General features: G+C 46.1%; 1 protein-coding gene across 1 annotated transcript in view; it reads right to left on the reverse strand.

Annotated features, from left to right (window-relative positions):
* Positions 1 to 22579, reverse strand: part of SNX19 (sorting nexin 19) — a 34158-nt gene extending 11579 nt beyond the window's left edge. Inside the window, exons 1-8 of the mRNA XM_083368613.1 lie at positions 20208 to 22579; positions 19159 to 19297; positions 18021 to 18121; positions 17232 to 17351; positions 16031 to 16161; positions 13645 to 13732; positions 12850 to 13027; positions 10573 to 10702 (exon numbers count right to left, since the gene is read on the reverse strand). Coding sequence (XP_083224739.1) covers positions 10573 to 10702; positions 12850 to 13027; positions 13645 to 13732; positions 16031 to 16161; positions 17232 to 17351; positions 18021 to 18121; positions 19159 to 19297; positions 20208 to 21857 — 2537 coding nt within the window. The 5' untranslated portion in view covers positions 21858 to 22579. The remainder of the gene's footprint in view (positions 1 to 10572; positions 10703 to 12849; positions 13028 to 13644; positions 13733 to 16030; positions 16162 to 17231; positions 17352 to 18020; positions 18122 to 19158; positions 19298 to 20207) is intronic.
* Positions 22580 to 23270: the final 691 nt, after the last annotated feature.

The raw sequence follows: 23270 nt of genomic DNA on the forward strand, positions 1-23270 counted from the left end.
TCCAACCCCGTTCAAGCAGGAAATCCTATACCATTTCAGACAAGTGGCTTGTCCAGTCTCTTCTTAAAAGCCTCCAGTGAGGGAGCACCCACAACCTCTGAAGGCAAGTTGTTCTACTGGTTAATAGTTCTCACTATTAGGAAGTTTCTCCTTAATTCCAGGTTGTTTCTCTCCTTGGTTAGTTTCCATCCATTGTTTCTTGTCTTGCCTTTTGATGCTTTGGGAAATAGGCTGATCCTTGTGTGTGTGTGTGTGTGGCAGTCAGCTACATGCAATTGCCATTTGTAGAACATCAACTGTAATCTTGCATACAATAGAAGGACTACATCCAATGTGGCAGATGGTTGGCTTTTGCTAGCCGTCTTGCACAGCAGGTCTTTAGCTCCCCTTGGCTACATTTTTGGAATTATAGGAGGCACTATGGCACCGCCGATGTCAAAACCAAAACAGCTAACTAGGCATAATTTGAGAACCTGGGTTCACGTGCACCAGCCAAATAATGTTGCAATCAGCTCCCAATCGATTCCAGAAATTAAAAGCGTATGAAAGGGGTAGATTATTACAGACATTACTATTCTGCAACTACAGTTAACATAAATGAAACCAAGTCTAACTTGGCTATAGACCTGGCCTCTTTTACAACTTTTGGAGCGTACCTCTGGCATGCTACCCAATGACCACGAGTGCCCCCCCCAGCCCAGAAACAGCTGTGCTCCCCTATCACCCTGCCTGAATCCTCAGCCTTCAGTTATTTCTAACCCTCATCTTTCCTCGCTTCCGGAAAGTCCCAGTGCTACGCTATTGTGTAGTATAATATCTGCCTTAGCATCAGCAGCCGTCTTGAACAAGCGTTTCTCGGTTTCCTGCCAATTATCTGCAGAATGTGTGCCTATAATCTAATAAAAATTACCCTATAAAATTACAATGTAACTTGACCCACTTCCCCTTCTAGAAATCCACTTAATTATTAGGAGCAAGTAAATTGGACTGATTTATTAGGCTACGTTCAATCTGAAGACTATCGTATGGTTTGGATCCATCGGCCTAACGCTTTCCACCTGCAAGATGTATTATTTGAGCCAAGTCCTGGAATTGTAAGTTTCTCCTTGAAAGTAGCAAAGCTCCTTAGGAATCATCTGTTTTGGCTCATCACCTGGGTTTCTATGTCAGATATAATATTCCCTTTCACATTTATCTTGCAAAGTTCCAACCCTGAAAGTATTTTATTTCCTGCTCCGATGGTCGTATCGAGAAGGAATCCCTGTGTGTCACATCTTGTATTGGTGAGGATATCTTTGTCCAGCCCAGTGCTCTTTCAAGATGCTGAAACATTTCTGCCTAGGACAGTTCTTCAAACCTAGAACCAGATCTAGAACAGTTGCTGAAGCATCATTACTATAACAGCATGAGATCAATAATCTGGTATAACTAAGAACCCAATCTGCCTTTGAATTACAAATCTATCTTCCTTTTTTTCTTTTCTTTTCAGCAAGACGGTGAGACAAATACCCTTAGGCAGAGGTGTCTAAGCTTGGCAGCTTTAAGACTTGTGAGCTGTAATTCCAGAAGCCAAGAATTCTGGGAGTTGAAGTCCTTAAGCCTTAAAGGTGCCAAGGTTTTTTCCAGCAAGATAGTGAAAACAACCTCTAAGACCAGGGTGTCCAGCCTTGACAACTTTAAGCCTTGCGGATTTCAACTCTACAAGCCTTAAAGTCGCCAAGAATTCTGGGAGTTGAAGTCCAGAGGTCTTCAAGTGGCCAAGGTTCTTTTCAGCAAGACAGTGACAACAGTCCTCTAAGACAGGAGTGTTCAACTTTGGCAATTTTAAGACTTGTGGACTTCAGCTCTAGAAGTTGCCAAGAATTCTGGGAGTTGAAGCCCACAGGTCTTAAAGTTGCCAAGGTTGGGCACCCTGTTTTAAGGCTTTTCATGAAGCCAAATGTTCAGATAAAGTTATCTCCCGCACTATCCCCATCCCTAACTTTCCAGTCCATTAACCTGCCATGCAACGTAACAAAAAGTTTTACCTTTTCTATATCCTGTAGGGCAATATTTTCCCAACCTTGGCTAGATTAAATTAGATTAGATAACCATTATTGTCATTTTTTTTACTGTGGGCACAACGGCACACATTAAAAATGAAATTTAGTTGCTTGCTCTCAAGGTGTACCCATACATAACACACATTTAAACATACTATATGCAACATATGAATAGACCTACACCCTTACATATAAGTATTAATCACTCGCCATCTTGAATACGTAACGGAAGGAGGATGCTTGAGAGTTCACAAGGTTAATACTGTATGGAACAAAGCTGTGACTGAATCTGGATGTTCTGCTTCGGATACCACGGAGCCCCCCTCCTCCCACTCAAAAGATTGCAAGGTAGCCCTTTTAAGATGTGTGGATGTCAGCTCCCAGAATTCCCCAGCCAGCGTGAAGTCCACACATCTTAAAATGGCCAAGGCTGGGAAACACAACTGTAGGCTATCAAAGCAACTTCTGCATTTGTTCCATGGGTCCTTTCCAACCCCTCTAAATACGAGAAATTAATAGTCCACTGCAAGTTCCTGTGTTGAAAAGAAGTTTTGGCAACACTAGAAAAGAGGGAAGCATTTATTTTTTTTCTTTCTTCCTGGAAGAAATATAGCTGATAGAATAGATCAGCAGCTCAATGGAGAGCTATATCCAGTGGTGGGATTCAGCCGGTTCGCACTGGTTCAGTAGAACCGGTAGCTAATTTTTTTTTGTTGCCCAGGCCCAGAATGGACTTCCGGAAGTGGCAGAGAACCGGTTGTTCACCTATTTGAATCCCACCACTGGCTACATCTGTGCTTAAATTCTCCTGTCTGAATTGCACTGCTCTGCACGTCAGCTTATTCTGATTTACAACAGGACAAGCGGTGCCCTCTGGTGCCTACAAGCACAAATTTCTACACTGGTGGAAAACCACAGGCGGCTAAACCCATGGTTTGTTTTTTTTAAAACTTCTTCTCCCCCCCCCCCTAAGCCTGGGCAATTTTCTTCCATTTCTTTTATGAACCGTGGAGATCTAAAATGGCAAATTCCGCTTCCTGAAGCATGAAGATTTTAAATGGCAAATGCTGTCTACCGACTTGGAAACAAGACCTCCCCAGTTCCCTCAAACTGCAAGTGCAGTTAAATTCCAGGAATTGTGCGCTCAATAGCCTTAATTTTATTTGGCGAGGTGGTCACATTTCCTTGGTGGCCCAGGGGCACCACGTTATGGATCCTGGCTCCCACCGCTGCTCTTTCAAAGCCATCTCTCAGGGATGAGATACGGCTACATAAAACAAAAGGTTGGGAACAACTGCTAAAATCGCTCTGCCCCGGTACGTTAGTTCTGTGCACTGATTGGCAACCTGAAGTAGAAATTGGGGCAGAGGGAGTGGGGGGGGGGGATAGGGTTATTTTCTAAACTTAACGTGTCTGCTGGAGGATTGCAAGATTATTATTTTTCCCCACCACTGATTGGTACCGTAAAGGAGAAAACGATAATTTTTACAAGCAGATCTATAAAGAGAAAATGTGGTCATGGATGACTGCAGCGACAGGGAGCAGGCTACGTAACACCCAGAGCGGGGGTGAGGAGGAGGAGGAGGGACCTGGGCACCTGTGTGCAAGCCAACAACAACAACTTGGGTCTGCAAAACTATGCATCCGTGTCACATCAAAAGGTCTGGGAGAAAGCAAGTGAGACCAATTACAGCTCGCGGACTTTAAATGGCCAAATTAAAGATGTTTCTGGGTTTATTTTAAATCCTGTTTGGAAATGGGACACTGACCCTTTAAAACACACCAATCCAAACTCCCCATTCCTGCCCCCCCCTCCTTGCCCAAGAGGCTTCTCTGCTTGAACCCTGCTCAGATTTCCAAGTGCAGACAGCTCGGATGTGTCCAGACATATTCTCTTTATCTCTGGATTAACAGTTTGCATAGTTCCAGGACTCAGATGTCACTTGGGAAGATCAGGGAAGGCAGAGGACAGGCAAAGGGGTGTCACGCTTATTAAAACGCGGAGCCCAAACTGGAATAGCTCAAAACTGGATTCAAGAGTCTTCCCCCCACACCGGCACCATCCAGATATGTTGGACTACAGTCCCCATCATTCTTAGTCATGTTGACTAAGAATGATGGGGACTATTGTCCAGCATATGTTGCTCCAAGCTGGGAGAGAGTGATGTAGCCTGCTTAAGAAAGAAAGGCTGTAGTTTCCCCCTTAATTTTCTTTCTTTTTTATTAACTTCCTTATCTGACTTGGTGTCAGACAGGAACAAGTATCAATATTAATGTAAACACTGCACCTAGCTTTGCCAATTCCCTCTCGTTTGCAAGCAGAAACGAAAGACAATCGCCCAAAAGGAATCGGCAAAATGAGAAGAAGAGTATGAGTCCTAGACAGCTGCAAGGAGGAGGAAAGAAGTGTCTATTTTTAATTCTGGAAGCCATCAAAGGATCTCTGGGAAAGTTCTAATCTAGAAGGAAGTAGAATATTCTGGACTTCTTTAAAAGTTCTCTTCCAAGATCAACACCTTTTGTATACTCCTAAAATCTACACCCACTGCTTCCTGCAAAATGATGATGGGGTCTCAAGACCTTTGTGGCCCATAACCACATCTATCCGTTCTACTCCAATTTGGAACTGGCAATGGAGACATTCTTCTCGTTCTCAGGGCTACACAGAGAAGGTTAAGGTGAAAAATAAATAAATAAATTGAAGACCATTAGCCTACAAAGATCCATACCATTGAAGGCAATATGCTGACTCTGTAAACCACTTAAAGAGGGCTGTAAAGCACTGTGAAATAGTATATAAGTCTAAATGCTAGTGCTAGTGCTACATCAAATGGGTTTCAAACCTTTGTTTATTTTCATATACCCATAAGTAACGCCACCTTCTCTCCCCCTCCTGCCCAATTCTTGGGTTATCCATGAGATTTTGAGAAAAGCTCCAATATTGGGATTAATTCTAGCTGGCTGTAATTTTTTTGTTTTTGTTTCTCAGTTGCCTCCTAAAGGTTCCTGGCCAAGCAACGAAGATGTCTTTCCTCTTGTAGAAGAAGTCAAGGGCTGTGATTCTCAGCTCCCAACCCTACTTCTTGTCACCAAGTGTCTACTTTCTCAAAGGTTTACACCAGAGGTCCTCAAACCTGGCCCTTTTATGACTTGCGGACTTCAACTTCCAGAATTCCTCAGCCAGGCACGCTGGATGAGAAATTCTGGGAGTTGAAGTCCGCAAGTCATAAAAGGGCCAAGTCCGAAGACCTCTGATTTACACATTCTCTTAACGTGTGCCTCTTCCTTCCACAATGGATCTCACCGTTCTATCAGACAAAACCTTTTAGCCTTTCCTTGAAAGCCATCGGGGCTTTCCTTGGGAAACCTAGAACCTGGTTCTGTCTTGCTATGTGAGGACCAGAATCCTAGACCATTACTTTCTCCTTCTTCAGGCATCAACTGATGCACTGCTATTATTCCTTTTTTCGGGGCTGTCCCATTTCCTAGAATAAACGCGTTGGAAAACCCACAAGGATCCTCTAGCCAAGCCCTCTGCAATGCCTAGAAATACCCATTAAGCCTTCTTAGAACAGTGACGCTCCAGGCCCTTCTCAAAAACCTCCAAGAACTGAACCCCACCTACCTGCCAAAGGGGAGGATTTTAGGGCAGAAAACCCCGTGAGGAATGGCAGACTACCTCGTGTTTGGGGCTGCTGGGATCTGTATTTTTATCTCCCAGCTGACTCAGAGGCTTACAGAGCGCGGCTGAGATGGTTGGGATGCTTACAGCCTGCTCACCTGATGGGCTACGAATGCCTTTAATAGCCAGGAAATGCTTTGGCTTGTCTTTAGCAAACAAATATCAAAAGATTCCCGATACGCCTTCCCCAAAGGCCTAGATTTTTCACCCATGACAGAAGTGGGTAAAGATCTTAAATCTATCCCCAGACAGACATGCGTTCCTGGCATTCCATCGAACTGCAATGTGGCCCAGAAACAGAAGCCAGGACCAAGCTGTGTAGATGTAAGAGATGAGACGACCCAAGTTTGTTTTTTTAATAGCTGCCATCGCCCACGGATTTAGCGCATATCTCCACAGCCTCCCCTACAATGGCTACCCTCATGCCAGAAAGTAAAGAGGTACAGTAAAGAAAATTCCAGGGTGGGGGGAGGCGGGGGCCCTTCTCTGCATACTGCTCCTCTTCTGAAGACAGGCATTTTGCTAGCAACGACAGCAGAATGTCTGGATTGGACCAAAAGGGATTGTTTACAGACCGAGCCGAGAGCCCACCCAGGCTGAAAAAATCTTTTCTTAGCTGCCAATGATCTCATTTCTTGGCTGGCTGCTCCAACCATCTCTTTACTATCAGTAGCCACCAAAAAAAGGATCGCTCTTGTGTTACGTAAGGGGGCAGGCCTGCCTTTTCACAGACGGGGATACGCCTTCCTTCCCTAGCAAGTCCTTTTTCGGTCATCTGCTTTTTCTCCTCTGGACGTTGCCACAGTATCAGATCATTGGGAGAGATTTAGAACAGGCTCAATCAGCCAGTTGGTCCTCCCAGCCGTGGAAAAGAGGCTTAAGGCCGCCATGTCACTGGCGGAGCGATTTTAAGGTGAAGGACACCCTCATTTGATAGATGTTGAAGGACTGGCATTGGGTACAGAACAAGGGCTAACTTCTCTAGGGGTGGACTTTCTGTATGCAATAGGGGTTTTAACACTCAGATATAAAGAACTGGCTCTTTACAACTCCTTCCTTGCTAGGAGTTTTTACAAGAAGCTCTTCCAACTCTCTCATCCTGCCTGGAACGTAAGCCGATTGCAACTTGGCGATCAATCTGTTTCCTCGTATTCTTCTGCTCTCTTTGAGTGAGAAGATCCAGGAACAACACTTGCTCTGACATTATTGCCAGGGGACCCTGAATTCGAGGCATTTTTTTTTTACAAAGAATAGCCATAAAGAAGAGTAGCAGCAACAGTTATTGCTACTAGAACGTGGCCAACTCACCCAAGCCAAGATGCTTGATGCTTGTTGAGTTGACTCTTTCCAGGGAAAAGAAAGATGTGCTTCAGTTAAGATCTAGGCAGGCACTGCAAAACCCACGGTGCCAAAAGTAAAGCTGAGTTCAATTCCTGGTAACATCATAGCCACCGAGTTATCTTGGAAGACGCACAGAACTGCTTTACACTCTCTTCTTCTGCCTTAACAATCCAGCCTTTACTCCTTGCTCTGTTGACAATAGCCAAAATCTCTTAAGTTGGATAGGGAGAGGACTACAGGAATACAATTGAGCCCAAAATGTCTGTTGTTAAACAAGACAGTTGTTAAGTGAATTTTGCCCCATTTTACAACCCTTCTTGCTACAACTGTTCAATGAATCACTGCAGTCGTTAAGTCAGCAGCTCGGTTGCTAAGTGAATCTGGCTTCTCCACTGACTTTGTTCATCTGAAGGTCACAAGAGGTGAGAACCTGTCACCTCACGTGAGCCAGTTGCCAAACATCTGAATTTGGATCACATGACCGTGGGGATGCTTCAACGGTCATTTAAGTGTGAAAAGTGGTCACGAGTCCCTTTCGAACAGTCACTAAACAAGTGGTTTTTAAGTTTTGAGAATTACCTGAACGGGATACAGAATTAGCCAAACAAGAATGATCACATCTAAGCCAAAATGCCATGTGTCTATTTAAGAAGTTTTTTTTTAAAGGGGTATAAGGAAGTGACTTTTCAGGAGCTGTCAAAAGTCAAGCTTGTCTAACAGCTTTTCCACTGATGCTCTCTGTGGCCATGTCTCCTCCTATATTGTCTATCAAGGCCATGCTGGTGTAACGGAGTGAGAAAAAAAACCTAGAATGCAGTACAGTTGACCAAAGCCTTCCCTTTATCCCTTACTGAGATCTAATAAATGACATACATACCTCTTGTGAATGAAGATTTATTTCCAACTGTGCTGGGTTGCGCTTAACCATAGCTAAACCTGGATGCAAGAGTTTGCCCCAAAGACCAGAAAGATGTAGGGCGGGGGGTGGTGGTGTCTTCAAACGTGGCCCTTTTATGACTTGTGGACTTCAACTCCCAGAATTCCTCAGCCAGGCCTGGCTGAGGAATTCTGAGAGTTGAAGTCCACAAGTCATAAAAGGGCCACGTTTGAAGACCCCTGATGTAGGGACCTGATTACGCCACTTTTTATCTGAGTCCAGAGAAGCTCTTCCCATCTGGATCAGCCTTCTCTGGAACATCTCAGCTGACCCTTTTTTAAACTCATCCCTTTCCGTTTAAATAGTCTACAGATCCACAAGAATCAGCAACCAGCATTTCCCCAAAGTTCACACCAGAGACTTTGAAGGCCCAATGAATGCAACCTAAAAATCTGCAAAAAGCTACCAACCAGTAGGGCAAGAGGTTAAGGGTGTTGCAGAGAGCCAACATTAGCATGCTTCTTGGCCTAACTGGGATTCTGGGTTTAGAGGGAATCCTTGACTTTTACCAGATAAAATTCTTTCAGTAACCATTCGACATTACAATGGCACTGGAAAAAGTGACGTTGACCGTTTTCGCACTTACGACCGCTGCAGCATCCTCATGCTCACATGATCAAAATTCAGCCGCTTATCACCCGTCTCACATATATGATGGCTGCAGTGTCCCAGGGTCAGGTGATTCCCCTTTTGGGACCTTCTGACAAGCAACGTCAACGGGAAAGCCAAGGTTAAGTGTGGCTGACTTAACAACTGCAGCGATTCCCGTAAAAAGAATGTGGCGAGGGAGGGAGGTCATCCAATGGGGCAAAACTCACTTAACAAATGTCTCGCTTAGCGGCAGAAACGTTGGGTGTAATTGTGGCCGTAAGCCGAGGACCGCACAAAAAGAATGTGGCGAGGGAGGGAGGTCATCCAATGGGGCAATACTCATTTAACAAATGTCTCGCTTAGCGGCAGAAACGTTGGGTGCAATTGTGGTCGTAAGCCGAGGACCGCATATCCAAGAAAAAAGAAAACAAGAGGAGAAAAAAGAAAGAAAGAAAGAAAGAAAGAAAGAGAAGGAAGGAAGGAAGGAAGGAAGGAAGGAAGGAAGGAAGGAAGGAAGGAAGGAAGAAAGAAAGAAAGAAAGAAAGAAAGAAAGAAAGAAAGAAAGAAAGAAAGAAAGAAAGAAAGAAAGAAAGAAAGAAAGATAGATACTAGGAGAGGACATGAAGCCCTTCCATTTTGCATGCTACTTCTAGTCTGGAGGTCTACAACCCAGACCAAAATTGGAGGCCCAAAACTACCACATTATTTTTTTATAATTTGCAACGTCGGGCGGGGAACGTTTCGCAAGCACGCTCGGTTAGGGACTCTCCTCCAGCTCATCCTCCTCTCTTCAGAGAAGCATACATCTTTATCAGAGCCGCCCCGGGCTGGTGACAGTCCAGCATTCGAGGGAGGTATGACATTCCCCTGAACGTCCTCGTGCTCAAAGCGTCTTCTGTCAAGGGTATCGGCTTCCCGCTTGTCCGCTCCCTTTTTAAAAGCTCGTTTTCAGAGACCGCGCTCATTCTTCCTGACCTGCTTATCTTTAAAAAGAAAATCAGCAGGCTTGTACCTATTAGCATCCCCTTGACCTCAACATTTTTTGGCAACCTTTGCCTCAAATAGCTCCAATAAGCCAGACGGTGAGTATGATGTCCTTCGTACCCCAGACAGCTGTCCTTTGGGGTTGACGGTTATAGGGACAGGAAGGGAGGGGTGGGGGGAGAAGAACAGACCATCAGCAAAAATTCAACATCCACGTCGCCACAGAGCTGGTCAGTTAACAAATGCCTGCTTCTGTTGGTATGCTTAAGTCCGCTTCAGTGGGGGATACTTATTCTGGACAGTGTTTTTCGACCTGGCGGGCAACCTCTTTTAGGAGTAAGAATTAGGTGATAGCAACAGCACTTAGACTTATATACCGCTTCTCAGTGCTTCACAGCCTTCTCTAAGTGGTTTACAGAGTCAGCATCTTTTCTCCAACAATCCGGGTCCTCATTTTACCGACCTCGGAAGGATGGAAGGCTGAGTCAGGCTTCAGCCGGTCAGGATTGAACTGCTAGCAGGTGGGCAGAGTCAGTCTGAAATACTGCATTCTAACACTGCGCCACCATGGGAGGGAGGGAGGGAGGGAGGGAGGGAGGGAGGGAGGGAGGGAGGGAGGAAGGATAGCAATCGCACTTCGACTTATATACCTCTTCACGGTGCTTTACAGCCCTCCCTAAGTGGTTTACAGAGTCAGCATATTTGCCCCCAACAATCTGGGTCCTTATTTTACTGACCTGGGAAGGATGGAAGGTTGAGTCAACCTTGAGCCCGTCAGGATTGAACTACATTCCAACCACTGCGCCCCCAGGGCTCTTATCATTGAAAGGCCATCTCTGGAAAACTTCCAGGCACTGGGAAGGCAGGTGATAATTTAAGAAAACAACCTTTTCCTGTTGGGGCCTCCAATTTCTGGAATCAACACAAAACCACGTTGTGCTTGACACCCGCATCAAGAGCAACTGTGCAGTTCTGGTTGCACACTAAAAACTTACCTTTGGATCAATGTCCCAAAGACCAGCTGTAGGATCTTCTGTATATTCTCTGACCATAGCCAACTCCACTGGTCTACCATGATCAGACAAAGAAGGTCCAGAACAATATCTGCCAGCAAAGTCTCTGGTCCTGCAAACATAAGAAGCTTTTACACCAGGTTTACCACTTCACTACTGTCCATTCATTTTTTTTTCCTATGTCCAGTTGAGATACAAAAGATCACATCACCATGAAAAGTATGCACTTAACCATTAAGCTTGGTGTACTAGAGAAGGCATTAGGCTACAAAACAGGAGACTGTGAGTTCTAGTCCTGCTTTGGGCATGAAAGCCGCCTGGGTGACTTTGGCCCAATCATTGAGAGACTGTGAATTCTAGTCTTACCTTAGGCACAAAAGCAGGCTGGGTGACCCAGAGCCAATCACAGGAGTTCTACTTTAAGGCCTGAAAGCTGGCTGGGTGACTTTGGACAAATCACCAGGCGACCGTGAGTTCTAGTTCCACCTTAGGCACAAAAGCAGGCTGGGTGACTTTCACCCAGTCACTCTCTCTCATCCCAAACCATCCCACAGGATTCTTGTTGTGGGGAAGGTAAAAGGAGGAAAGAGTGTTGGGCATATTCATCACCCTGAGTTATTTGTAAAAATAATAAAGGCGGGATTTAAAAAAAATAGCTTTTATCCCTCCTTAAAGAACAAGACGTGCCAACATTCCTTGGCTTAATCCAGATTAGCCACAAGATTACCATGGGATTACTGTGCCTTCTTAAAGGCAGTAAAACAAATCAGTCAGCAAGGGAGAAAATGGTTCATCCAGCAGTTATTTGCAGAATGAAAACAAAACATTAAGGAGAATCCAGACAGTAGGCCTCACTTAGCCTACAGACTTAGATTCATCATTTTTTCTTCTGCTTGTGCAAGTATTACATGCTGCCACTGCCCCTGACCGCATCAGGGAGAGCAGTGATGGGGTCATTAAGCAAGATGACCATGTGGGCACCTCCTTTAACTACCGCCACTAGTTGCAACCGCAATGGGCAGGCTCCATTAGAGTTCTAACTCAAGGATTAGCTGTAGCCAACCTTGGCTGATCTTAGAGCTCAGCAGCTTCGACTTTAATCATTACTTATATTTGGGAACCATCTAAGAACTGCGGTGCCCTGCAATGTGAGAAGCGACAGGCATTCAGAAGATCAGGAAACAACTGATTTGATTTCCAGGGCTGCTATAAAGAGATGCTTGTGCCTGGGAGTAAGAACAGAAGGGCTTCATATCTTTCCAAGCTTTCTCGTCTCTATGAGATGACATCCCAAGGTAGTCCATACACAACCTGTCAAGAAGAGATTGGACTGCCATCTGTCAGAAATGGCGTAGGGTCTCCTGATTTTTGGGTGAGGGGTTGGACTAGATGACCTACAAGGTCCCTTCCAACTCTGTGTATTGTATTGTATTGTATTGTATTGTATTGTATTGTATTGTATTGTATTCCATTCCATTCCATTCCATTCTGTCATTATTCTATTCTGTTTTATTCCATTCCATTCCGTCCCGTCCCGTCCCATCCCATCCTCAGCTTCCATGCCTCTCTGCCTTTCCCCAGCCCATAAATTCAGTACAGGCAATCGTTTGCATCCCAAGAATTTGGTGGGTAGGAAAAGCCTTTAATAGATTATTGCAAGCCGGTCCTTAATTCGGTACTGGTTTAAACCTCCAGTACTTATTCATGAGGATTTATTTCAAATTCATGCTATTCTGCTGCCACCTTGTGGTCGATTACGGATTTGACAATGGAGACCATTTCTATTTCAAAAGATCTCTTTTAGCCTTCGAAATTGAGGACCTCCTCTCATGACAGAATAGGCAAAAAGGTGTAATTTAATGAGCGGTCAATCAACCTGTATAGGTCAGTGTTGTCCACTTCAAAGAATTCCAATTATATGGGGTTGATGGGCCAATCTGGCACTGTGAGTATGTGTGGTACACTTTGACAAAATGGCTGCCACGAGGGTTCGTTTTGCCAGGTCACAAAATGTTTGCCACAGTGGGGGTCATTTAGTTCCCCAACTGAGCATTTTTCAGGTCTCTAGGACCACAGTTGCCAACCTTCTTTAACCTGTGCTTCTAACAACACGTAGGGTGTTAATGGTGGAGTTGAAATTTGCAATTTCTAACCTGGGTTGAGCAATGTTGGAAGAACACCTATACGCCCTACAAAAAAGCAGCATACGAAGCAAACAGGAGCAGAAGGAAGCAAATTTTGGAGCTGGAGAGGACATACCAGAATTTGTCTCTTCATCTGCTGTTTGCTGTAGCATCTCTACAGGCGTTGGATTCAAATCTGAGGGAGATTCTTCATCCCTCTCTCTCTCTGGAGCTTCGCTGGACATGGCCTCCATCAACCTCTCCTGGTTCTGAAGAAAGGACTCCATCCTTGCCAGGGAGAGGAAATCGGAGACCTAGAAGAAGAGGAGCATTGGAACAAAACGGAGAAACGCCTCTTTCTGCTAACTATTGGAAGTTTTCCTTCAACAATGCTCGGCCTTGAAGACAGACTTACTGTCAGAATCCATTTATATCACATTTCATAAATGTATGGTTAGAATATTGTGCCTATACTTGGGATTCTGCCATCTCTCCGAGGGGGGTGGGGGAGAGGATGTGTATTCAGATTGCAGTAGGCTGTTCTCAAAGACCAGGAAAGCTTTTGAACTGGGGGGAACAGAGGGAGAGAGAGAGATCTGGGTTGCATCTCCATTTCAAACTGAAAGGAAGAAAGCAATAACAATAAAACGCAAGAAGTTTTCCCTTTCCCACGAAAGGGCCTGACACCTAAGTCGATGATGTGAGCCTGACCAAATGGATACGAGGGGAGGGGTTTGAAACGGGAATGCTTTATATACTATCCAAATGTAACTCAATGTCAGATCCCGTCTTGTATTGTCACAACCGATCTCACCCTAGTAAACTTTTCCTTTTGGACAACCTTGGATCCAAGAGTTCTTATTTCCTAAGATGTGGATGGGGGTGGGTCCTGACAGTAGACGGGATCTTGGGGGCGGGTCCTGACACTTACGTTCGTGCCTTCCCTGAAAGCATATAAAATCTTCTCCTGCGTTCCGTCCACATTCAGCATTTTGCCAGATGGGAATTTCAGCTTAGGCCTGTGAAAAGAGAGGCAGGAAAACACAGTATTCATTCATATAATCTGAGGAGCTTGATCACTCCCAGGGATGGGTTGCTTCCAACGGCTGGCCACTCCGCCAGAATTCCCGTGATTTATCAGCAGCTGCAAAAAAATGTCAATAGCAAGTGAGAGAGAAAACACGCAGTGTGTGGCTTCGCAAATCCTTTCCAAGGTCTGTACCAAAAGGTGCTACTTTAGGAAGCATTTAAGTAACATGTTGCATCTTTGGGCCTGTTTCTCTTCTGCCCTCGTGTTGCGCTTGGGGGGGTGCACTGGGACGCACACGCTGGTTGCATACAGGTAGTTAGTCCTCACTTAATGGCCAGTCGTTTTAGGACCATTTGAAGTTAGGCAAACTGCAGAATGGTTTTTTTTACCGTCCACAAGCCACCATCAGACCATCATAAATGGTCACACCGCTCCGTTGTGGCCACATGATATGTACGGTGGTTCAGCTTTGTTACCCCTCGCTGCAGTCTAGGATCATGTGAGGATTTGCGATGGCTTTTGGTTTCTGGCCATTTTTTTCAAGAACAACAACAACAAAAAGGACTCATTCAAACGAATGAGTTTGTTTAGCAAGCATTGTGAAGAAGGCCAGAAAATTACTTCCGGTCGCATGGATGCCTTGACTTACAACTGTAGGTGACTTATGACCGTAATTCTGGGCTCAGTTATAGACATAAGTCAAGAACTTACCTGCATACCTGCTTGGAAGAACTACAGCCATGTCTTTCTTGGTTTGGGGTCCTGACAAACTGAGAAAGCAACTTCTCAAGAAGAAGGAAGGGAGAAGAAAGCGCATTCAGACTTGTAAGATTCTGTTACTGTGCTCTGAGCGTAACCTTCAGATTCCGCCTGACTTCTCTGCACCCACTATCCATTCTAACCCCTAGGCCAGACATGTCAAACACAAGGCCCGGGGGCCGGATCCGGCCCGCGAAGTGGTTTCATGTGGCCCACGAAGCCATCCTGGAAACAGTGAGGGAATGGCCCCCACTGCCTTGGCCCTGGCCCAGAGACCCTCCTCCTGCCAGAGACCCTCAGATCTGTCCCACTCCTGCCCAGGCCCCCATAGGCACCCCTGATGCCAACGATGTAGAGCTGGCCACGCCCACCCAGGAGGCCATACGCACTCTAGCCACGCCCACCCAGTAGGCCACGCCCACCCTGGCCACACCCACCCAGCCCCCTGAGGACAACCGCAATGCTAATGCGGCCCTCAATGAAATTGAGTTTGACACCCCTGCCCTAGGCTATCCGTGGTAGCCTAGGGGTTAGAATGCAGTACTGCAAGCTAACTCACTGCTCAACTCCAGGAGTTCGATCCTGACCGGCTCAAGGTTGACTCAGCCTTCCATCCTTCTGAGGTCGGTAAAATGAGGACTCGGACTGTTAGGGGCAAGATGCTAACGTTGTAAATTGCTTACAGAGGGCTGTAAAGCACCGTGAAGCGGTTCCATAAACCTAAGTGCCATTGCTGTTGATCTCTCTTAATGCAAATTCTTCTGATTAACTTCGACCGAGTCAAAGAGTTTTACTTGCCGGAGGGACCAACCGAGGCAGGTCCTTACATTGGGCAGAATCTAATGGACATCTTACATTAGGCACCCTTCCAGTGGACCATTTTAAAGCAAAAGTGGACAACACACTGAGCAAGGGAAAGCAAACGGCAGAGAGACCAGTGGGACACTGCACGTTCAACACAATCAAACTAGAAAACACGAATTTGCGAACGTCCTCTCTCTCAAACACTCTAAGGGATTTCTTAAGACAAAGCAAAAAAAGTCTGTTCACCGCTTAGGAATGTCATGTCCAGCCAGGAGTTTGAAAACCCAATTATCTCCTCCCCCCACTCCCCCCAATTTGATCCCTTTACTGAAATCAGATCTCTTCTGGGAGGGGGGGGAGGGGAATACAGATAAGAATCCGAGCAGTACAGCTCCCTAAGGTCCAGCAAAAGTTTAGTAGTCAACTCAATAATCCCAACACTATTAGCAATAATCACCACTAAAGACCCAGAATAATTAAACAGCTATTCCTGAAGGACGGCATGGAATATTTCTGCCCTTTCTTAGACCTGATAATTTCTGAAGAATGCCAGCAGGATTAGACCCATGTCAAGACATGAGCTTGCACGGATTAATTTTTGCAGGCACGGAGAGTTTATTCCCTAAGTGACCCCAATAAAGATATTCATGGCAGCATGGCTTCAGGCTGCAGAAAGGAGTTGCTACTATGGATTTGCACATTCGAGCTCAACAGGAACTCTTACCTACTGGCTTTCTTTCCATTGCTTTGTGGTTTCCCGTCCACTTCGGCCTCGCTGAGTTCTTCCGTAGGACTCTGTGGCTCAGATCTGGGAAATGCCGTTTTTAATGTGTCCACAATGGCATTCATTACAATCTGCAATAAAAGGAAACCTTTGCTGACCTAAAAGACAACGCAGGTACTCCTTGACGTAGGACTACAACACAGGACCACAGACCGAAATTTCTGTGGTTAACTGAGACAGTAGTTTTAGCCCATTTTACGACTTTCATTGCCCCCCCAGTTGTGAATCCCTGCAGTTATTAAATTAGTAACACGGTTGTTAAGGGACTCTGGCTTCCCCCATTGACTTTGCTTGTCAGGAGGTCACCCAAGGGGATCACGTGACCCCGGAACACAGCAACCGTCATAAATATGAGTCAATTGCCAAGCATCTGAATTTTTTTTTCTTCCTTATGGAACATTTTATTCAGGAAACAAAGTATGGGCACTTACATAGCTGAACCCAAGACTAAAGTTCCCTCCCCCAGATACCAAGTAATAAGTTGCAATTCCCACCTCAGAAAGGCTGTCATAAATCACATTCACCAATTAATCCAAAATGCGGGCTCTCCTCCCAACTTCTCAGCCCAGCCAAAACTTTATCTAATACTGGCCTTGAGTTCCCACACAGCTGCAATTGTTATGGCTAACTGGAAATGCTCAAAACATTCCCCTCTACGCCCCCCTTCTACATCGAAAATTCCAAAAAGCAGAAATAACCTCAATGAATACAATGGCTACAGTTTCATCAATTGTCGCAGCGTTGACAAATATATTATACTGCGCTGGAGAAACTGGAAGCTGACAAAACCTTAATTACAGGTTCAAGCATCCACCAGGGGGATGCTGCAGTGGTTGTCATAAGTCACTTTTTTCAGTGCTGTTGCAACTTCGGAAGGTCACTAAATGAACTGTTGTAAGTCGAGGACTGCATGTAGTGCTGGAGAGCAGTGTTGAGAGTATCTTGGACAGCGGAGACTTCTGGTGAGGAAACGGGAAACTGACGTCCTGCAGATAGCAGGAGAAATTACGGTGCAAAACGACAGATGGACGGTGGATCTGTATTCACGGAAATCTGTCTTAAAAGCTATTAGAGGAAGTGGCTTGAAGTCAGCTTATTGGTTTAATCATGTATAAGGGTGCAACGACATCAAACACATTACCTTATCAATCCTGGAGACCACAAATGGTTTTTTGACGAAGGCAATCCTTGCGTCCGTGTTCAAGGCCAGGAATTCTTGCATTTCTTCGCTATTGGCAATCTCAGGAATTGCGCATATTTGCTGCAACAGGCAAGCAGTGAAGCAAAGAAACATTCTGTCAACCTCTAGCTGGGGAATCCAAATAAAATTCCAGGTTGATTCCATTTCCGAAAATCTTACTGTTTATTGAACATACTGCATGGTTTTGTCGAACCAAAACTAACTCTGAGGTTCCCACACCAATTCGTAGACTTACAACAACCATTTCGCCAGCCAAATCCCCCAACGTCTTACGTAATTCATATCAACAAGTTCACTTTGTTATGGGAACCATCTGCTTCAAATCCACACCTGTTCTGGTGTCCTTGACAAGGCTTCAGGCTCCCACAGTCTTTGGCTGAATCGAAGAGGTTTCGTTTCTCCATTTAACCCACTTGAAAGTAACATTCCCCTCACCCCTTAATCTAAGAGCAAGATGAAATGCAGAGGCACGAAGCTGCCAAAGTTTCATCCTTGACACATTTCCACCAGAGGTTTAGGACAGAGGTGAGTCATAGTTAAGAGCAGAGGGCCACATTCAACATTTTGAGGTGAGAGGAGTGCTGAAGGAGACAAGAAAAAGTGAAAGAGGGAGGATCACATCTGCACTGGCTGCTATTCTTTTTATTTTTATGAGGCATTTTTACGCGAATTTAAAAATGACAATAAAACCAGGCCAGATTTAAATGAATAGCAGGAAGAAATCCTGACCTTCAAGAACGATTCCAAGAGACTTTTTCGGGCTTCAACTTTCTCTGTGTCCATGTTACCAAATGGAAGATCCGGAAACAGTTTTTTTGGACCTTTTATGTCTGTCATGTTTTTTTAAAAAACAAAACAAAACAGAGTAATTTTACTGCAACGTTAATCATACTAGCTCACCATTCATGATTAAAATATAGATTTCCAAATTGCTTGCAATAAAACCCAGCATTTTTCAGTTGGTTTTTACATCATATTAGGCTACGGTTTCTCAACTTTGGCAACTTGAAGATGTGTGGATTTTAACTCCCAGAATTCCCCAGCCAGCCAGGGAATTCTGGGAGCTGAAATTCACACATCTTCTAGTTGCTAAGCTTGAGAAACCTGGCACTAGGCCAGGGGTAGGCAACCTTGGCTCTTTTATGACTCGTGGACTTCAACTCCCAGAATTCCTGAGCCAGCCATGGTTGGCTCAGGAATTCTGGGAGTTGAAGTCCACGAGTCATAAAAGAACCAAGATTGCCTACCCCTGCACTAGGCCATAATATGATTTGTTGTTTGATCGGTGATTTCTGCTCTCTACGTTCTATTAAATTTGACCCATGTGAGCTGTAAAGCATGTCCAGAAGATTGTGAGAACCTGCCCAATTAGGGTTAACGTCAGAAAGATGATCAAGGCTTAGCATACCGTGTCAGAAAAAGTCAACATTATTGGAATAAGTGCCCCAGAGAACTGTGCTCCAAACTAAAACAGAGCTTGTGAAAAGGTGTAGAGCTAGCCCAACTATGCTAGCTTTTATTTTATCTGTTTTTATTCCATTTTTCTGACAATAAGTTTGTTCCTCGAAGTTGCCTATGCCAAGGACAAAATATCCAGACATTTTGCAGATCATTCACTTAAATTGTTGTTTCCTACTTAACCATGTGTATCAAAATATAAACTATGTGTATTTTAATACACATTTTATATGTTGTTTTATGCACCCTGTTGTTACACCATATGAAATAAATAAACAATGACAATCGCCAGTGGATAGAAAATGGGAAGAGAGAGAAAAAAAACACAAGACAAGATATTCTACATTAACTTAATTAACCCCCACTTTGCCTATAACAAGATTCTACAGAAAAGGAATTCAGGACTAACTTTTTATGAACTTCCGTAGATCTGGTTTCTCTTCCAGCCTGGTTTGTAGGTTCAAGAACTCGCGGTACCTTCGATTCACGGTGTGGTATGCCACTTGCTGGAGGCTGTTAGTGCTGTCGCTGTCTAATGTTGTCTCATACTACGGGAAAAAGAAAAACACCATCCTCAGTGAGGAAGGACCTGACTATTTGCCAAACCAAACCATGTATAATGGTCTAAAGCAGGGGTCTTCAAACTTGGCCACTTATGACTTGTGGACTTCAACTCCCAGAATTCCTCAGTCAGGCACGCTGAAGTCCACAAGTCATAAAAGGGCCAAATTTGAAGAACCCTGGTCTAAAGCTTGACTTGACTTCAAGAGATGGGCCAATTCTGCTGGCATTTCGGAAGGGTCATCTCAGATGCTTGGGATGGGGTGACAAGTAACACTGCTGGTTGGCTGTTTAGCTTCTGTGTTTTTTTTTGTTGATGAAAAAGAAAGATTTTCAAGCATGTATCTATCATACTGATTTGTTTGGGAGGGAGGGAGGGAGGAAGGAAGGAAGGAAAAATGGAAGGAGGGAGGGAGGGTGGAAGGAAGGGAGGGTAGAAGGAAAGAAGGAACTAAAAATGGAGGGAAAGAAAAATGAAAGGAAGGAAGTAAGGAAAAAACAGGAAGGAAGGAAGGAAGGAAGGAAGGAAGGAAGGAAGGAAGGAAGGAAGGAAGGAAGGAAGGAAAAATGGAAGGAGAGAGGGAGGGTGGAAGGAAGGCAGGGTAGAAGGAAGGCAGGGTAGAAGGAAAGAAGGAACAAAAAAATGGAGGGAAGAAAAAATGAAAGGAGGGAGGGAGGAAGGAAGGAAGGAAAAATGGAAGGAGGGAGGGAGGGTGGAAGGAAGGGAGGGTAGAAGGAAAGAAGGAAGGAACTAAAAATTGAGGGAAGGAAAAATGAAAGGGAGGAAGGAAGGAAGGAAGGAAGGAAGGAAGGAAGGAAGGAAGGAAGGAAGGAAGGAAGGAAAAAACAGGGAGGAAGGAAGGAAAAACAAGGAGGGAGGGAGGAAACCAGGATTACCTTCACAGTGTACAAGGTGTAAGGATGGAATCCTGTTCCGCTGTGCTCCCGAGCAGTGATTGTCCCAGTGATGCGCAGGTTCTGAATGATGACAGGACCATCAGGACTGAGTGGTTCAAAACTGAAGGTGCCCATAGGGGCGGTGGGGGAGGAAGAAAGCAGACTTGGCAGATCTTGAGGGCTGTGTGCCAAGCTTCCAGGTGGCTCCAACTCTTTCAGCAGGTAGGATGGCCGTCTCAAGAAAGTCTTTTCCGGATCCTCCAAAAGAGCAGTCAAAGAAGCTAAGGTGTCTTCTGCAACTGGCTCTATGTGGATGTCAGGACAGGGGCCGAGGGAGGCGGCCTGGAGGTTGGCTTCAGAGGTGAAGCCCTCAGCAATATCCTCTGCGCACCTGTCTTTCTCGCCCAAGCTGTCTTCTGCGTCCACCTCAACAGGCCCTTCCAAATCAAGAAGGGAGCTAGCAAAGAGTTCTTCTGCAGTCACAACAATCAGGGGGCTAGAGTCTTTCCCTGCCTCGGATACGGGGGACTCGACTTCCAAGTCTCCACTGGGGAAGAAGGACCCGAGGGTACCAGGGTGAAGTAGGGGTGCAGCCGTGCTATCATTATCTTTCTCATTCGTGGGAGTGCTCAGCACTGGGTCAACTGGTTCCTTTCCCTCCACCAAGAAGTTCTCCAAACTATCTGCCACGTTCCTGTTGAAAGGCTCAAAATCCCTTGGTAGGGTTTTATCACCCTCAGTAGCCATTTCTGGCTGAAGGGCCGGGGGCAAAACACTGGGCACCGTGGGCTGGCTTGAGGAGGCGGCTGATATTTCTGGGGAGGTTGCCACGACCTCGCTGGTGCCGGTGGCCTTCCTGGAGAAAAGGTTAATCCAGAGCTGGTTGAGCCAGTCAGGATCCGCCATTTTGTTGATCACAGGCATCAGCACGTTGCAAGTCACCAGCTCCACCACCACAAAGCGGCCAGTCCTGCTTTCCAGATGGGATTCGGGCACCAAGACACGTAGTAGCAAGTCCACCGTACGCCTAGTATATTCCACCTGGTGTGTAGGACTATGAACAGCCAAATGAGGTTCTGAGAATTCACAGTAGGCTTGCCACAGTCTATCGGCCTCCTCGGAAGAGTCTCCGAGGCTTTCTGCTTCCTTCCGTTTCTCCTGGACCTTCTTGTAGGCCTGCAGGTGGCACCCTGCCAGGAGGAGGACCTTTTGGGTCAAGGCCGTCTTGTCCACCAGAAGCATCCTCCTTTTGAGCTCCAAAGCAAAACCCATCATTGCTTTTTTAACCTCTTTCTCAAAGTTCTGCTCGTGGCTCACAGACCGGTACCAGGAAGATACAAAATCCCGAATGATCTTTTGAATAATATTCCGGATCTCTTCATCCAACTCTCTCTCTGCCTCGGGATTCGGGGGGCAGCTTTCAAGGGGAAGAAACCTCTCCAGGTGAATTTTGTGGCTGCTGCCCACCATCACTTGGGAACCCAACCAGCCCCCCAGTAAGGCCAACAAGCCTGATAAGATGCAGAGCAACCAAACATTGACCAGTAAGTGGACCACCAACAACCAGCCTACTACAGCCCCTAAGGCCATCAGCTTCCTACTGCCGGCTAGATTGCCCAGCCCCACACCTTGTTGTGGCATCCTTAGCATCTTCTTCTTCTTCTTCGGACCTTCACCTTAAAATTAGGCTCTATTGCTTTAAAAAGAACAGCATGGCTCCCCATAGGTGGCTCTGGCACTCAGGGTTAGGGATGCCCTCGTCAAAACCCATCCGCCCACCTCTCTGGCTTAGGCTACCCAGAGGTCTTCCAGTCGTGCCATTTTTGCACGCCCCGGGCTTGAAAGCCCAGCCCTCTTCAACGGCAGCTCGCCTTGCAATCCGAAAGCCGAACGAAAGCCAATTTAAAACCGGAAAAAAGGCAAGGCGGGGGGGGGGGCCTCCTCTTTTAGCAAATAAATAAGTAAGTCAGTCAATCAATGCAAATAAATCCTCTCGTGGTTTGTTTGTTTTTTTTTTTTGTTTTGCTTGGTTCTGTTTTTGTTTTGTTTTTTTTTCCCCAAGTGGCCGCACGGCCTCCGCCTCTCCCAAGGGCAGCAATGCAAAATAATGCAAAATAATGCAAAATGCAAAAAAAAAAGGAGGGGTTTGTAAGAAAATCAGCAAAAACGCGAGTGGCAAATCCGCTCAACTCAGCCCACCAGCGTCCCCGTGGCAAAGCGAGGAGGGGGACCCGCTTGCTGACGCTTTTCCTCCCACGCGCGCGCCCACCCCGGGCCGAAGCTCTCGGCGATCTCCTCGGCCCGCCGCCCGGCCTTTCCTTGGCGAGCCTGCCGGGCGATTTGCTGCCGGAGCTCTTTGCAGCAGCCCCGGCTGGCCTAGCCGGCCTTTTCCCCCGGGCCGCTAAAGAGCTGCCAAGAGGGAAGCGCGGCCGGGCTCGTCGGGGAATGGCAGTGCCACCTGGCGACGGAGGCTCGGCGGGCGGGCGGGCGCGGCGTGGGCTGGCTTGGCTCGCCGCTTCTGGCCCCGCAGCTCCTAAATTGCGGTCTCCAACCCGAAGGTGCTGCTTTTTTTTTTTTTGGTCTTTCCAAAAAAAGGCAACTGGACTTTCTGGAGTAGCACCCGAAGTCGGGACAAGAAGCAACGGATTGGAACTCATCAAGGAGAGAAGCAACCTGGAACTAAGGAGGAATTTCCTGACAGTGAGAACAATTAAGCAGTGGGACGACCGGCCTCCAGAAGTTGTGGGTGCTCCAACACTGGAGGTTTTTAAGAAGAGACTGGACAGCCATTTGTCTGGAATGGGAGAGGGTTTTTTGCCTGAGCAGGGGGGTTGGACTAGAGCAGGGGTCCTCAACACATGCGCGCGCGCACGCACACACACACACACACACACACACACACCACCCATGGACCAGTACCGGGCTGCAGCATGCAAGCAACCAGGCCGCACAAACAAGCAAAGCCCCATCCGTGGGATGCAGGCAGCACACAAAACCACGCACTCTCTGGTCCGTGGAAAAACCTTTCTCCACGGAACTGGTCCCTGGTGCCCAAAAGGTTGG

Source organism: Vipera ursinii (assembly GCF_947247035.1).
Source record: "Vipera ursinii genome assembly, chromosome: 8".
In the NCBI taxonomy this organism is placed as follows: domain Eukaryota; kingdom Metazoa; phylum Chordata; class Lepidosauria; order Squamata; family Viperidae; genus Vipera; species Vipera ursinii.